The sequence below is a fragment of the Pteropus medius genome, unplaced genomic scaffold (assembly GCF_902729225.1).
Source record: "Pteropus medius unplaced genomic scaffold, Ma_sr-lr_union100, whole genome shotgun sequence".
NCBI lineage: Eukaryota > Metazoa > Chordata > Mammalia > Chiroptera > Pteropodidae > Pteropus > Pteropus medius.
This window is the reverse complement of record NW_024345481.1, coordinates 3,066,619-3,083,627: the sequence shown is the minus strand read 5'-3', so window position 1 is coordinate 3,083,627 and position 17,009 is coordinate 3,066,619. Positions and strand designations below refer to the sequence as shown.

The window sequence follows — 17,009 nt, the reverse complement described above, 5'->3', positions numbered from 1 at the left end:
TTTCCGCTCCAAGACATTTCGGTGACTTTCCTTCTTTCTTATTAAACACAAATCTGTCTGGGTCAGGGCTGCGAGCTAACTCGCCTCTCCACTGTCAAGATGCCATCTGAAAAGAAGCCTGCGCTGCGACTGGAGATGTTTACAAAGGAGCAGAGGATTCTGTGAAAACGCTCCCGGTAGGAGGGGACAGCCCAAGGAACAGCACTTGAAGAGCTTTGCAAGAAGTCACCATGACCAGTGGCTGCCGAGAGCCCAGCAGGGCTGCCAGGCGCACACCGTCCTTGAAGGACCAAACGTGGCAGGAGGCACAGAGGTGGCGCTGGACACTCGGCAGTTCTCAGGAGATCTTAAGACGGGCCACACCTGAGAGCTAGAGGTGTCAGACTCAGCGTGGTGGCAGAGCACCCGAGTGCTGGGAGGGCTGCTGGGAGTGGGGCAGGCCCGGCCCCAGTATAGTTCTAACTCGTGCTTTTGGGCATTCACGTAGAAAAACACAGCTGCGCTTGCCTGCCTGCGGACAAGGCCCTTCTCGCCCGTCCCGTGACACTGCTTGCTGGGGGCAGCCATCTGACATATGATCCTTACTGGCTCTAGCAGGAAAGGAGACGCCGTGTCATCGGCTACCAGCGCCCAGGACGGGTGGCGGGAGGAAAGCACGGCTTCCAGGACACCGTTTCATCCTCATCTCAGAAAACACTCACCTTCGATCGTAACTGGTTCCATAGGGAAACTGTGGCCGCTGCCCCAGGCCCAGACTGGACATCGCTCCAGAGGGACTTTGGTTGTACATGTCCTGCATGCCGCTAGTGGGCAGCTGTCCTTGCGTCATAAAGGGCTCACTACTTCCAGGCACTGTAGTGTTTTAAATAACAGATAAAATTAAGCATTTTCATAAACCAAAGGGCCCAAACATCCCTTTCTAGTAATTTCTGTTATTCTATGGCAGACATTTATCTTATCCTGGACACGACTAACGATACGAAGGAGTCTGTTGTCAAGATGGGCCCAGTAGGGGCAGAATTCTAAGCTGGACCCCAAGATCCCCCCACCCCATGTGCACACCTTGTATGAGTCCCTCCCTGAGTGTGGGCAGAACACTGAGTATGATGGATATTGTTCCCATGATTATGTTACATCACACGGCAAAAGGGATTCCACAGATGTAACTCAAGTTCCTCACTGGTTGAGTGAGTTAACCAAGAGATTATTCAGCTGTGCCTTTCCAATCTCATCTCAAGGTCACAGACGGACCAAGTCACCTTCCCGCTGGTTTTGAAGAAGCCTTGTGGTGGAGAGGGCCGTGCATTGGGAGGGGTGGCAGCCTCTAGGAACTGTAAAGGTCCCCAGACGATGGTCAACAAGACAGTGGGACCTCATTCCACAACTGCAAGGAACCGACGCTGCCAACAATCTGAACAGGCGTGAAGGAGACCCTGAGCCTCACGGGCTGGCATCCTGGCTGACACCATAAAGTCTGCCGTGTGAGCCCCAGAGCTGAGAACCCCCGGCAACTGTGAGGTCATAAATTCACGTTGTTTTAAGTAAGTTCGTGGTAATCTGTTATGCAGTAATATTGTAAATGAATGTAGTCCCAGATCCTTGGGTAAGTTAGTCCGCTTCTGAGTTTATTTTCCTGTCTGTAAAATGAAGCTGGTTAATACCACCTCATGGAATGATGGTGAGGAAGAGATGAAATACTTATAAAGTTAGTTTCTTCCCTTTACGGGGCGGGGGGTGGGGGGTGGGAATGTGAAAACCTTAACATAAACATGCATCCACTGACTCCAAAATCAGGATAAAGAAAATCACCAGCGAGTTAAGAACAACTCAAGAATGGATGAACTACAACTATCTCTATCAGGGGGCAGAGTAGCAATTAGGTCAAATATGCAAATTAGCATCAGCTCAGAGCCTGAAGGAAATTGGGTCAAGCCCAGAAACTAGCCGGGAGGCAAATTAAACATTTTAATGCAAATCTTAATTGGCGTACAACACTACTACTTTCTTCATTCTATGAAGGTTACTTTTCACGGCACAGGAGGCAAAGGCGGATTAAAATTTTGTGAGCTGATAAATTGTTAGGCTGGTGGAGAGGGGCACAGAATGAAGCCTAGCAGTGTGGCAAGAGGTACCTTCCTTTGCAATGTGCTTTCACATACTTGATCTGATCTGATGTCTGCCACCCTGTGGTAGCGCCAGTTTTTATGCTACTTTCCATTCCACAGATGTAAAGACAGAGATAGACAAAAATTAAGGGGGATAAGTAAAGTTAAATAGCTTAATTCTCCAACACACAAATAGTTTTTAAAAAATCAATATGAAATTTGACAAGTTAAAAAATGGGGTAATACATAAATGGAATATTACAGAAAAAGAAAAATAAATGGCCACTAAATATATGAAAAGATGTGTGACCTCACTAATAATTAAAGAAATCCAAGATAAAACAATTACGAGGCCTTTTTGACTCCCAATTGTATCGGCAGATATTAAAGTGACTCATAGTAATTGCTTCTTAGTTCGCGAGTGGGGGGGCAGGGCGGCGGGGGGGCGGGGGAGATGCACTTGGACAACACTCACGGCAAGCATATTAAAGGGGTGTAACTTTTGCTGGTACCTGTGACAGGAGGCTGTATTGTGGCGACTCCCTATAGAAGCACGTCTGTGGGTACTGAGACTGTGAAGTGCGCTCCCACAGTAAGACTGGGGTCTGACCAGCTTTGACCAATAGGGCACTGGGAAGTGTCATGCAGCGGAGACTGGTAGGCGCCTGTCATCTTCGAGTGTCCCTTTCTGAGAGCCACCCAGTGTCGTGCAGTGCCCAAGAAACTCCACGGAAAGGCCCCAATGGAGGCCCTCAGCCGACAGCTCCTGCCGAGTTTCCAGTAGAGCCTCCCCGTGACACCAGCCATTCAAGTGACATCCCAGCTCCGGCAGAGCTCTCAAATCAGGCTTCCGGATGAGGGCAGCTGCCCCAGGGTCCCAGCCGACAGCCATGGAGTGAAGGATGACCCGGCCCTCCCAGAACTGTACACGGAGCAGCCTACCACAGCAGGCGGGGGCCAAGGCCACCAGGCTCCGGAGACTGAGACTGGGCTCTGTCACCCACGAACTGGGTCTCCCTCGGTCACAGCAGCAGCAGCAGCGAGAACAAAGAGCAGGGTTTCCACTGATGTTGGTCATTAAATAAAAATCCAAGAGTACTACCAAGTTCACTGACAGAGTAAGGTGAATTGTGGATGGAAACGTTACTGTCACAGGGCTAGGGCTGTAAAAAAGTCCGTCTCCTATGGGTTTTATCTGCTCTGATTTGGTTCTAAACACACCAGCACTGTAAGGTTGGGAGCTGACATATGTTGGGAAAATGTGACACGGAACTGCCTTCTGAGCCACTGCATTGTTTACATGGTTGATGAAAACAAGTTATGTGGCTATCGAGTGCCTAGCAAGATAATCCACAGTCATCCTCCATCCTCTCCAATTTTTCTTCATAATCAGAACAATTTTAGGTATAAGGAAACGAGAAATACAACTCTCGCTGTCTAACATAGCTTGTCGGTAGGATACTGGAACGGTTCACGGTAACTTCTGAAGCCAGATTCCAAATATTACTAATTATTTTTCCATGTCATTGTCATATTTTCAGAGTCTAAAAGTGTAACATAACCACCAACAGCACTAACAAAATGTTCTTTCTAGCACCTCATACCACTGAGGAAAACATCTACCTCCAACATTCATGAACCTTTTGAATTACTGAGTTGATGGATTTATTGCATGTTCTGCAAAATCTTTACTAAGCAACTCTGAAGCTTTTGAAAGGAAAAGGTATAGATTATCTTGCTTTATGTAACAGATAAATCTGAAATGCTATACTATATAAAATACAGTCTGTAGTTTAGTCTTCGTTTGCCCTCCCAAGAGAGTGTAGACCCCACGAGGAGCGAGGTCGGATTTGTCACCACACCTGCCAGCACCTGGCCCGGGCCCCACTCAGGCTGTGCGCCGCCCCCAGCCAACGCTAGTCACCCTCTGTGGGCTTCACCCGCATTAACTCAGTGAGTCCTCATGACACCCTTCTGGTGCCCCATTATCACCCTGGTTTCTAGGGGAGGAAGTCGGGGTGCAGAGATGCTAAGTGCTTTCCCTCAGGGGCAGATGGTGAATAGACTGGGGCGCTGGGACTCAAACACGTCTGGGTCTGGGACATGTAAGCGCCTCGGCTGCAGGCGGGTGGAGGGGACGCCCGACCTACACGTGCGCAGAGGCCATGCCGCGTCTACCTTTTCTCATGCCGCCGAAGGGGTCCTTGTTGGGCTCGTAGGGCACCCTGCCCATCACGTCTGGCATACTCATGCTCTGCTGGTACGGGGCGCTCGGGGTCATGGAGTTCCGTTTTGGGAACGAGGAATCGCTCGCGTCCGAGAACGGGTCGTGCACACTGACTGTACTGCTTCTGAGATGAGAAAAAGGAAAGCTTAATTATAGAGCAGGAGTTACCGCCAAACGCTCACTCAGAAAATAAGCCCACCTTGAAATCTGTAAATGTAAAAAGTATCTAAAATAAATCATATGACTAAAACTAGCAGTTATCAACATTTAAAAATTAGGGGGCGCCATTTCTTTTCTCTATAAAGTTTTTTTTGCCCCAGAAAGTTAAGAGACAAATCTGATTCTGTATGGCTCACAGTCGGCATACCTTCCGCCTTGCATTGGGGTCATCTGTCCATGAGGGGTGGAGGCTGGTGTAGGTGGCTTCAGGTCACCCGGAACCTCTGCCATCGAATTACTGCCAGTGGACTGGGGGGTCTGTGGACCTTGCAGGGATCCGGAGTTAGCTGATGATAATAAGTACCAAGAGAAAAATGGAGAGAAAAACAGAGGTCATCAAATTAAGGTCATCTTTGCTTGTTACAAAAAAAATGAAAAAAAAAGAAAAGATGCCATCTTAATAGAAATAATAATATCCATTGCTGGTAATGTAGTAAAATTAGTTGCTCTCACATATTTTGTAAAATAGGAGTATAATGGACATATGACATTATATTAGTTTCAGGTATACAATGTAATAACTTGGTATTTGTATATATTGCAAAATGATCACCACAGTAAGTTTAGTTAATATCCATCACCATAGTTACAGTTTTTTTCTTGTGATAAGAAATACATTGTTTATAGTGAAAACTGGTAAAAGTTTTTAGTAAACTATTTAGAAACATACTTTATTTATGAGCTGTAAAACATTTTGACTAGGTAATTGCTTTCCTGGGCATTTATCCCAAGAAAATAATCTGATATAAATAAAGTTTTAGGCAGAAAATGTTTATTTTGGTGTTGTTTATAATGCTGATAATCCAAATGTCTGAGAATAAGGAAAAATGGGATTGAAAATTTGGGTTATCAATCTGATGGACTACTGTGCTCTTTGAGAAAAAAATTAGAAAAATTAGTTCTGCTTAGGCAATGAGAAATGTTTCAGTTGAAAGATGATACAAATAATGAGCCTTATATCGGATTTCAACACCTTCTCAACATCTGGATGTGTCTATGCTCTGTCACTGGGAGTGATATTTGAAGCTATGAAATCAGATTTGTAATTATAAAACACAATGCTGGTTTGGAGTTCCTTCACATCATTATCAGAGTTTTGAGACTTGGCTTTAACTATAAATATACTTTAATAACAGAGCTCAAAACTGAGATAGTTTCAAAACTGAACTGGGATTAATGAAGAAATTAGCCTCATCTTATAAGAAAAAATAATATTTTAAGGCTTTTTGCTCTATCCTCAGCATGTGAGATGTTCAGCAGATACTGGTTTCACTTATTAATTACTGAATAAATAATAAGCTCACTAATGTGCTCTCTTCTATGCCTGGATTCTACCAGTGGAACCCCTGCCACTGTACAGGTCACAATAAATGCCTTCGGAACCATAACCAATGGCAGAAGTACTGACTGCTTGTAAATGATAATATTGGATAAGCTGATATCTACAGTTCCTTTCCTATGCAGTTCTCAAGGCCCATGACAAGGACCGCTGTCCGCATTTTACTTTAGGGGAAACTGAGTCAAACTGCTCACTAGAGACTAGAGAGTGTGCTATAAGGGGTTGGCAATGGCAACGGTGTATCACTCCTGCTCAGAAAGCCCCAGGCGTCTGAGCGTGGCCACCTCTAGCCAGAGCAGGTCTGCCCAGGTCTGCCCAGGTCTGCCCAGGTCTGGCCTGGTTGGGATTGAGTGCTGACGATGGGCCAGCAGGACTGTGTGTTCCGTTTACTGTGTCCCCTGGGTACCCAGGGCAGTTCTCAGAGATGCCAGGAAAACTTACTTTTAAGGTAAGTACCTTTTTAGATGTAGATATCTTAAAAGAAAAACATATTAACTCCTGCTTATAAAACCAAATGCTGGTGAAACCCTAGAAATGCGTCTTAAAAAAGTAAATGTAGTAAAACAAAAAAAGCAGTGTCTTTTATAAACACATAAGGATAACCCTGCAGCCGCACCTGCCCTAGAGAGCGGGCAGAGGTGGTAACGGGCGCCCCCAGTCCGGACCAGAGCGCACAGCAGCCACACGCAACCCTGGAAACCTGGCTCGCGAGGCTGCGACTTCAGAATGACCCTTATTTACAAGTATTCACATTTATAGCTCATTAAAAAAAAAAGTAAAAACTAAAAGTTCTTCCCCTTGCCAGTGTTTCTTCCTCTCCTTCCAGGAAAAAAAAAAAAAATGAATGCGACCTCTTGAAGCTCCATTAATAGCCAAGGCTGGCACACTCTCTAGGATATCCCTACCTTTTGCCAGAAGCTACAAATGTATACTCGAAAGTAAACAATGGAAAGGTTATTGAAGGTTAAGTACATTCACACACTTCAGACTGTACAGCCAGACTCCTAGCTGGGAAGATAATTTACACAGCACGAACCTGATGCCCTAGTTCTGCCTGGGGTTGCAGGAAGTAGGGTAGGGAGAAAGAAAAGCTGATCTGTCCCAGGTCTACAGTGACTCGAGGTCACCCAGAGGGCACCTTTGTTTATAACCTGAGCCCCTTCCTCATTTATCTTCCACTGAGGATTCCCTAGTTGGATCCATGACAGGTTTTGTGACATCACCTGTCAGCTAATAATAGAAATGCAGTCAGCCACCTGCCAGCAAAGATGGATGGGTTTTTGGTTACAGACTTACTTACTGAATGTGGAGCCTCCTTGCCCCGCCCCCCGGGGTTTACAGGCTGCCCAGGCCACCTGGGGAAGCAGCTCCTGGGGCTGTTCATCAGAACTCTGCAAACACTTAGTTTTATTATAACGAGATCTCCACTGGTGCCTGAAAGATGCACCCCAGGCCTTGCTCAGGTCCGTCTGGGAGTCTGCTTCCACGACTTGCTCTGGTCACTGGAAGGCTGGAGTCAGCTGGACCTCTGTGTGGGAAGCCACACAGGCAGTCCACGGTGAAGTCCTGACGACCCCAAAGGGCTGAGGGGCTGCGCCTCCCAGGGCCGACAGAACTGAATTTCAGGTCCGTGTTAGACACGCCAAATCAAAACCGGAATACAGACCGATGACTCAGAATGCTCTTAGCTAGAGACAGCCAAATGATTTAGGATCTAAGTTGGTTCAGAGTGACTACCCAAAAAAATAACCTAGAATGTCTCACAGGAATCTTTTAGTCTCATTTGCTTGGATATGCCGGTAAGGAATAAACTACAATTGAGATCTTAAGGAAAAAACTGACTTCAAAGAACTCAAATTCTGGCTGAAAATTAGTTTTTAAAAATTTTGTAGTACGTGAGACCCTGAAATGGCAAATCGTTGGGAATAGTTTTTTTCCTTCTCTGACAACAAAAATGTTTGAGACAATGCCCTTAATGATAGCTCCGGAATCAGAGAGGACACTGACTCTTGGACATTGGGGAGGCGCCTGGCCCTAGGTCATGGACTGACCGCTCACTGGCCCGCTGACTCGCCCGCGGCTCGGTCTTGCTGGGCGGTGCGCCCCGAGCAGCGCACAGAGCACGCCGGACAAGCAGATCGGGCCGAGCACAGGGAACGGTCCTCCTCCGCCACCGGCTGCCCAGGACTTCAGCTCCGTTTGGACCACGGAGAAAATGGATCATCACAGTGCATCTGCAATCCAAGCTCTTTGTGCAGTTAAAACGGTCATGCTGCCGTAACAACGGCAGCGTAAACGAGGAGGAAAAGGACCAAGCTGACTACTAAGAGAACAGGCCGAGGGATCTATACCTCAGCGGGCCCTCCGCGCAACGCTGACGCACACCGGGAGAGCTGTTCTCCGCACACAAGCACAGACCATTCAGCGACACGCGTTCCTTCCTGGCAAACGGAATGTACCTTTAGATCTTTGCAGACGTCGCCACTTTGGTCCCCCCACACCCTACTGGGCTTTTATTTTGGAAAAACAGTTTCAGAGCTGTTCGTAGGCAGCTTGTTTTACTCTGTGGACGCAATGTTGTGAGCTGTTTAAAATTAGATTTCACAGGTTTTCAGGTACACCGTAACTGGCAAAGGCTTCGGGTTTCCGAGGGTGGGGTCAGTGAGGAGGTTTCTACTTGTACTGAGAACTGACAGCTTGAAGTCTGGCCATATTCGCTGCAAGTGCACGCTAGGCCTAAGCGCTATTTATGGGAGATCCCCTGATTAGCGACTGTGGCTGTCAGCGCTGCCATCCAGACAGCAGCTAAACTTCTTTCTTTGGCTCATAAATACCATCTTCTATGTGTAAACATTTTACCATTACAGGGGTATCTCAAATACAGTCAAACGAGTATGCTGCGCACAGGTGTAATTCCAGCGCCGGGCAAAGCCCAGCTTTCCCGCTCACAATCGATGAGACTTTGGGCCACTTAGATTTTATGTGCCTTAGTTTTCTTACGGATTTTAAAGTGTCTGTATCAGAGGTCTGACGTGAAGAGTAAATGACAGGGCCCTTAGAAAGGTGCCTGGCGCACTGAGGGTGCTCAGGACACATTGGCCACTAGCTCTGCAATTTCACCCCGCAGCAAGCCTGCACCACGGGAGGCGGCAGGTGTGATCGGCCCCACGCTGTATGTAGGATGGCATGGGTAAGTAATGACCGTTGCAGGGCTTAAGATGGCCAGAAACAGACAATAGTCGAACTGAACTCGAGGTCACCTCCCAGAACTAAGGATGGTGCAAATTTCTTCTCATCTTAAATACTGTACTTATCAGAACATAATGACCTAGTAATTTCAAATTGAAACACCAACAGGTAGAACAAAAGCTGGCAAGAGAGCTGAAAGAATGGCAGGGTCACCAACAGCTGAGTGGAGACGCAGTGGAGAAGGCAGGTATCGTCAGCTTGGTTTGCTGATGAGAATTCAGGGACCCGCCATCATTCCTAAGAGTCTTGGCCGCTACATCAAAGCTCACTGGACCCCACCCCCATCTCCAAAGTAGGGCTTTCTGGCCTTTACTGGGACAATATGACCCTCAACGTTAGAACTTGGTGGGCAGGGGACATTAGGAATTAAGTCCCGATTCCATGTTGCTAGTGAGCAAACCCGAGTGCCTGCGACAAGCCGAGCTGCCAGAACCGACCCGGCGTGCAGGAGCCCAGCACGGCTCACAGGGGCACGGACCTGGACAGCGTCAGACGGACACTTCAAAATGCTGGAGAAAAAATGCGTGAGCTCAGAATGCCAAAGTCTATGCTGACTAAATGAGGGACGGCTAAGGTGGTGCCTTCCACATGCTGACCAGGGGGTGGTGTGCCCGATTTTACCCTCTTCCCCCAGCGTCGGGCTCCAGTAAACAGACGAAGCAAAATGTTCCTTCCTCTGGAAGGCCCCCTTGCTGTTTGCTTTACCATGGAGAGGCCTCCTCAGACCTCTGCACGGCTGCAGGGGGTGCCGGCTGCCTGGGCAGCGGCTGCAGTGCTCCCACTTACCAGGAGATGGCGGCTGCAGCTTGGGCTGCTTCTTGGTCTCCCCGGTGCTGAAGACTTCTGGCGGGGGCTCCTCCCCGCGCTCAATCTTGCACTCAAAGGCAAACAGGTACTGGATGTACTGCTTTTTCAGGGAGCTCGCTGCACTACTTGAAGTGCCGACGTTGAGGTTGGTGGCCAGCTCACGCCACTTCTTGTTTTTATTAACCTAGCAAAAAAAAAAAAAAAAAAAAAAGGCAGGATCACTGGTTTGCAGCAAAGTGACTTGTTTAAAGCCAGGAGACAAAAAAAGCACTTAATGACTTGGTTTACTTTTTTTTTCATTTGCCTCTTTTAACTAATGCTCATTACTCCCACTCGGTGCTGCAAAGGCAGCATTTCCAGTTACAAAACCATTAAGGAACCTGCTGATGGCTACATAAAGAGCCTTGCTCGTGATTCTTCTGCCTAGTGCATCTTCTGACGCCTCACACTCGTCCAGAGCCGGTGCTTCTCAGGGCTGGTGATTTATCTGAGCAAATGCACACTCTCACTCACACTCATCCTCATCCCATCTGATTTTTTTTTTTTAAAAATGGCATCTAAAAACTAATTTAAAAAGCAGTAACAGAACTATTTTGCAATTTAAGTGAGCCTTGATAGAAAAATAGTGTTTCCTCTCAATAGCCACGAGCTCCCACAAAGATGAGCCTGTAATTCTGGCCACATCCATCCCCTCGCGTGACACTTTCTTGTGGTGCTGGGGAAAGGGACACTCAATGCAAAGGCGAACAAGGCCCCCGACCAAATGACCCCAACTTAAATGCCCATCACAAGCTGTCACACCTGGCTGGGCTCTATGAAGCCACCAGCTGGCCTATATCGCAGGCACCTGGAGCTCGTGAAGGGGCAGGGGCACACCAGACCTTCCAAGTTTCCACCTACACTCAGGTGGCAGAGAATATGGTGCAAAAAGAAAAAAAATCCTAAAATGTTACATAAAGATTTTAGGCATTTTAACCTTTTGATCCCACTGGGGAACAGAGTTATGAAAGGTTAAATACATGAATGAAACATGAGGACCTGCGAATAAATGCTTGGGGAGTTATTCTGCCTTTAGATGCATCCTGTGTTCAATACATGGTAATGGTTAAGGGGACAAGTGGTTTTTAATGAAATGTTAAATTTTTGTATTCAAACTTTCTCACAAAGCTCTTTATAACCTTTTACTTAGTACTAAGTGGTGCACGATCAACCACAGAATGGTCACGGAGATGCTTAATGCCACTTTCGGCACTTAATGCCAGCCTGTGGCAAGCAGGCCTGTGGATTGCTTCAGCAATGAAGCAGAGTGCTCCCTGGGACACCCTGAAGGGCGAGGCTTTGAGCTGATCCATGCATGGGGCAGCACCGGCTCCGACCACATCTGATGGTTGCCAGGCAGATGGGCGTCAATGACCAATGTCAAACGCTCACTACTGTGAATCATAGCTGCAGTCAAGCAATCTTCATTAGCTAAGCCAGCAGAGTCTCGTTCACAGACCTGGCTTGGTGAGTCAGAATAAGGTGTCCAGACAATTTCTACATGTCTGTGATGGGTAACCCCAATCTGTTTAGCATCCTGGGGATCCTAAACAAATCGATGCCAGGTCACAGAGGGGAGAGGCCAGGGGGGTTTAGGTGCAGAGGGGAGGTGAGCATCTCGATCTTTCCCTTTGCAGACTGCCACTCACACTGACTTGGTCTGCAGTGTATGTCTTACCACCTGATTACACGAGGCCCTGAATCAAGCTACAGTTGTTTCGGTTGTAGGTGGCAGGTCCCCGGTGGGATGGGGCGCCTCAGGGAGGCTGAGAACAAAGACCTCTCCTGCACCCCCAAAGCTGTGCAGCACTGAGACTGGGGCAGGCCCTCGACGATACCCAGGGATTAGGTGACTTGCCCTTGGATAGTTAGTGACCTGGGCCACCTGGATGGAATGTAGGGTACCTCACTGTGTATTAGGCACCTGGGGCCCACAGTGGCTCCCTTCACTGACCTGGGTGCAAGCCCAGGTACGGACAGGCTTTAAAGCTCCCCAGGTAACTCCGACGCACAGCGAGGCCTGACATCTGCTGGAGGAAGGGAGAAGCACCTGCTCTGGACCTGGCCCCCCACCTTCCTCAGAGTCCCTGGCCTCGGCACTGTTGCACTTTATTCTGTTAGTTTCCTCATCTCTTGTTTGGGGCTGATGACTGGGCATTTTATGGGGACTGAAAAAGACGAAGGCAACGACGAATGCGAAGCACGGCGCCCTGCACGTAGCGAGCGCATGTGTGTTAGCACCCACCCCTGCCCCCACTGCAGGACAGACACACCAACCAGACTCCACAGACCAGGCCGAGGGAGGCGTGGCCTCGAGGCACAGCATTTAAGAGGCACTGGCTGAGAGCCAGGGAAGAGCAGGGCTGGAGTCGCACAATCCTGAGGACAAGGGCCTCCTGAACTCTCAGCCGGCGCCACCCGCCCTGCTGCAGCCCCAGCCTCCCAAAGGACAGCACTGACCCCCTGGTTGCTCAGGCGTCGTGGACCTGGTTTTACAGGTATGACTTAGTTTTCTTGATAAATCGCTATGGACAGAGGGAAACAGTGAATGATTTATATCTCATCCAGACAAATAATTTAGGCATTTATAAACCATTTCTGGAGTATCTACCATGAAAACCTGGCAGATTCTACAGAGTTCTACAGCTGTCAGGGACCTGATGGAAAAATCTAGCCCAAATGTCCCACTTTACAGATGAGGACTGAGGTCCACATAAATGACACACCGAGATCACACTGCGAGCTGGTTGCAAAGACGGGGGCCCCAGCCCCAATGCTCTCCCATGCATGGATCCCCATAAAGGTGACTTTCTCACAGCCTTAGCTTTTCCTTTGTGAAAAAAAACCACCTGAGTCTATAGAGTCCAAGAAGGCTGCCGTAAGAGCCTATCCAGAACGTCTCCTCAGTCACTCATTCGTTCACTCCTACCTGCGCCAAACCTCCGATCTCCTTGACACAGACATAGAGTCGGAACAGGTCCAGGGGCTTCTTGCCCACTGCAGGCAGACTTGCGACCGGGGAGCCCCTCTCTTCCATGAAGGTAAGGTAGCGGTCGACCCACAGCTTTCTCTCCGGCTCACTCCCCAACTCGTACACCTTTGTGATCTTCTCTCCCGTGGTGGTGGAGGAGCTGGACTTCTAGAGCCCAGAGGGAGCATTTGGAGATGGGCAGGGGTGGGCAGGGGGAAAGGGAAGAAGGTGAGAAAAAAGTAATGAGCCACCAGGCACAGAAAGAGAAGAAACTTAAAAACTACTGCTATCACACAACAATTAGGAATGAAGGCTACTAGTTCAGGCACAAACTATACATTTCTTAATTAAGAATTTACGTTGACTTTAAATAAAGGCTCAAACGCCCCCTTTTATATACTTAAAAAACAAACCCCAAATCTTTTTTTACTTTATTGATATAAGCGTTGAATCCCAGAAGGCAAGATTTCAATAACGCCTCACGTCATTTTCAAAAAGTAAAAGGGTGTTAGCTCACAGAATGATCACAGTGAATTTAAAATTTCACAGGTGGTACTGTAGAGCCCCTAAAACTAAATGCACTCTACTTTTCCTTGTTAAAACAAGGATGGCTAATGTGTGTTTTCATTAAAACTCTTAATCATAGGGAGGAAGAACAAACACATAGTATTGCTGAAAAATAAAAGGCAGGTCACAAATCACAGGACCCAGTGGTGTGGGCCCTATGCTCATTTGAGAGCTTTACAAAATTATGGCCGGCTAAAGCTTTGGCATTTACTCACGATGACCAGCTTTCTCTACTTAAGAGGTCTTGAACTTCTCTGCCATGGTAAAGGGCAATTAGATAACTATTTTAATAGGCAACCGTGCTTTAATCATGAACACATGCTATTTCATACTCCCAGCACATCTATGGATAAATATATATTTTCTTTAATGCGCATGTGTTTATGGGCCCACGTGGCTTATACTGAAGCTCTGTTTCTTGGCTTTTTATTTTTCTAACTGTACTTGAGATTAAGATGTCAAAGGTTTCTGTTCCTGTACTCCTGAAGCCCTCCATCTGGATTACATGATCGGGGAAGAGAAGACTTTTAGTCTCAAACAGCCCAACTGTAAATTTTCCCTTTCTTCGGTCTCTATTTGTGTATTTGTAATATTTGCAACTCTGGGGTTATTGCACAAAATCACTTTTAAATTCTCCATAAAGATTTCCTTGGAACATTAATTTACTTCATTTACTCATGTTTATTTACTAGGTTATCATTTGCAATGTATAACTATTATTTGAGATGGAGTTTTTAACTCTTTTCCATTATATTTAGCTTAATATAATTTTTAACATATTGCTGAAATTTCGGGGGTTAAATAACATGACAGCCTTCAAAGTTCGATGCTACCTTGTTTAGCAAGCTGATCCCCAATAAAAGCTGGTGTATGGCAGCTTTCCTTCTAATTAACCTGTAATTCTCCCAAGCTATTTTCTCTGAAAATTTAAGCCTGCAGCTTTAGAATTATTGAGGCATAAAACCTCTACATCAAATATATAAAAGTGGGTGATAGTTGATGTAAATTAAAAAAATGTAGAGTGGCGGGATAAAAAAGTGTGTTCTTTTAGAATTTACATTGATGCTGAAGCTAAATCACTTAAAAATTACTTTAGGTAAGAGCTTAAAAATACACACATATTCCCATGTCTATGTGCTCATGTACATAGCAGAATATGGGACATACTGCATATCCAAATTTAAGTTTTAAAAATTTATTTTCCTATTCTTATACTGAAGGAATATTGGACTAGAAAAAAACAAAACAAAACCGGTTCTAACATTTTATATCACTTTCTCATACTGATTTCAGGAGCTCTGTCATCATTAATGGGGTAATTATTATCAGGAGGTTTCTAAATCCTAGTATTGAAATTTTTTTCTTTTGGGGACGTATTATTGAACCCAATGTTTTAAAGAAAATTTGAAATAAGGACATACGGAAAAAAGCATTCTCCTCTAAAAAATCAATCCAAAAAACAAACCTCCCTCTTGCATTTCATTTGTGAAAAACTGAAAGAGTTTCAGATTTGATTTAAAGATAAGAGAAATAAAAGCAATCATTTCAATTTAAAATTACTCTGAGGAGCTCTCCCAACATCCTGAGCCTAAGATTCAGCTGCCCCTCGCGGCCAGGTCCGCCTCACATGCAAACGGGAAAGATCCCTGGAAGTCACGCCCTGAGCAAGCAGGCTCGGAGTTCACGCCTGTCAAACGACTGCGTTCTCCCAGCCCGAAAATGATTCATGTAGTTTGACTCTATTTTAACTTTTCTTATCTTAGTTAAATGAATAAAGTTTAACTTCTGCATATCTCAATTTGTTCTCTTAAAATGAGAAAAACTTAATAGTTTTTAATAGAACCATTCTACTTTTCATAGTTTTTATAGAGCTTTGAAAAAGCATTTTTGTGGAGCCATAATGTAGGAAAATGCATCTGAAGAAGAAAGCGGTCAGGCCTGTTTATGTGTGAGGTCCTAGGAGAGGCCCCTTGACCCACTCCCCTCATCTAAGTCGCCACTGCCTGCGCGTGTCATCTGCCCTTGGTGTAGCTTGGTTACACACTGCAAAGAAGCCTCTGTTCAGCATGGGGTCACCTGTCTGCCCTCCACGTTCCTGACCCAACTTCCGCACGGTGGGGCTCCTGCTAAGTTGAAATCACCACCAATGACTGCACACTGAAGGTCCTGGGTAGGTATTTGTTCTATGAATGAATACGCAAATGGATGAGAAAGGTCTGAAAAGTCGAGTACCATCCAAATAAGAATTAACAGCTGTTAAAACAACTTATGAAAAGAATTTCCAAGAGCAAGGTGCTCAGTGAATGTGGACATTATCTAATAAGACTGAAAGCTGAGAAGGGATGACGCCCACTGAATTTCTCCACTGCCGGCCCTCAGGGTCTACTTCCTAAGACTACCAGTTAGTGTTTGGGTGTCTGAACAGAGAAAAGGGACATGAAGAGAAATGACAGCCTTCGGAAATAAAAACTATATGCTCCATCGCTGATCAGGCTCCATACAGACCTTTTTTGTTAAGCTGTTAGCTATGCTGTGACCTTTGGGTCCAAGTCATCCACTCTACCCACTGACAATGGACAAACAAACCAGCCCTGCAGAAAGGTGGATTAACTTTTCTAGGCCGCCACAACCGCTGCATACTGTTTCAAGGTAGTAAAAATTGTATCCTACTGCATGAAACGGTCGTGGAGGCAAGGAAAAGGAATGCTGAAAAATTACAGCAAGACAACATCACAGTGCCACGAATGTTTTCTTTGCATACAAATTAATGAAGTCTATAAGCACATTTTTCCTCAAGTCTTTCAGGCAAATTTACATTTCAGCAGTCTTTACCATATGCCTGGTAATATGTGTATGTGCAAATGTTTATTTTTATTTTAGAATGTTCTGTAACAACACGGCGTTGGCCCACAGCACACTGTCAAGCACAGAGCATCTTTATATTTAGTCCACTTCAGGCCTACTATTTGACAGGCTTTGTCGGGGACACTGTTAAGACCAATTTTAAGTACAAATTGAAGTTATATCTCAGAAAGACCAGTTAAGTATTTCTAAATTGTATATATTTGTAGCGGCTTGAGAGCTGAGACAATCTGAGGTCCTTCATTACAACTTCCTTTCGTTCCTTTCTTGAATTAGCATCTCACTCAAGAGAATGGCTGTTTCGACATAAATCATTTAACATCCTCCACTACTGAGAACCAGAGCATCTCTTGTCCTCACTTACCATGGAGCCAGACGTTTGCTTGTAAATCCTTAAAATGATTATGGTACAGGAAAAGATAATGTATGGAAGATTATTTAGAAAAAAAGAGAAAAGTAACGTGCAATCTTAATTGTAGTATGATGACCAGAAAATAAAGTTAACAATTTAGTTTGCTTTTTTCTTATGCTTAAGTAGAAAGTGGGGTTTATGTGACTAGTACGTTAAAATAAAATAATCATTCTTTATATCAGCAAGGTAGAATTTTTAAACATATAGTTTTA

General features: G+C 45.8%; 1 protein-coding gene across 1 annotated transcript in view; it reads right to left on the bottom strand.

The window, feature by feature from the left end:
- Positions 1 to 17,009, bottom strand: part of ARID1B (AT-rich interaction domain 1B) — a 380,804-nt gene that overhangs the window by 11,531 nt on the left and 352,264 nt on the right. Inside the window, 5 exon segments of the mRNA XM_039873871.1 lie at positions 702 to 852; positions 4,284 to 4,456; positions 4,700 to 4,838; positions 9,926 to 10,130; positions 12,915 to 13,124. Of these exon segments, the coding sequence (XP_039729805.1) occupies positions 702 to 852; positions 4,284 to 4,456; positions 4,700 to 4,838; positions 9,926 to 10,130; positions 12,915 to 13,124 (878 nt within the window).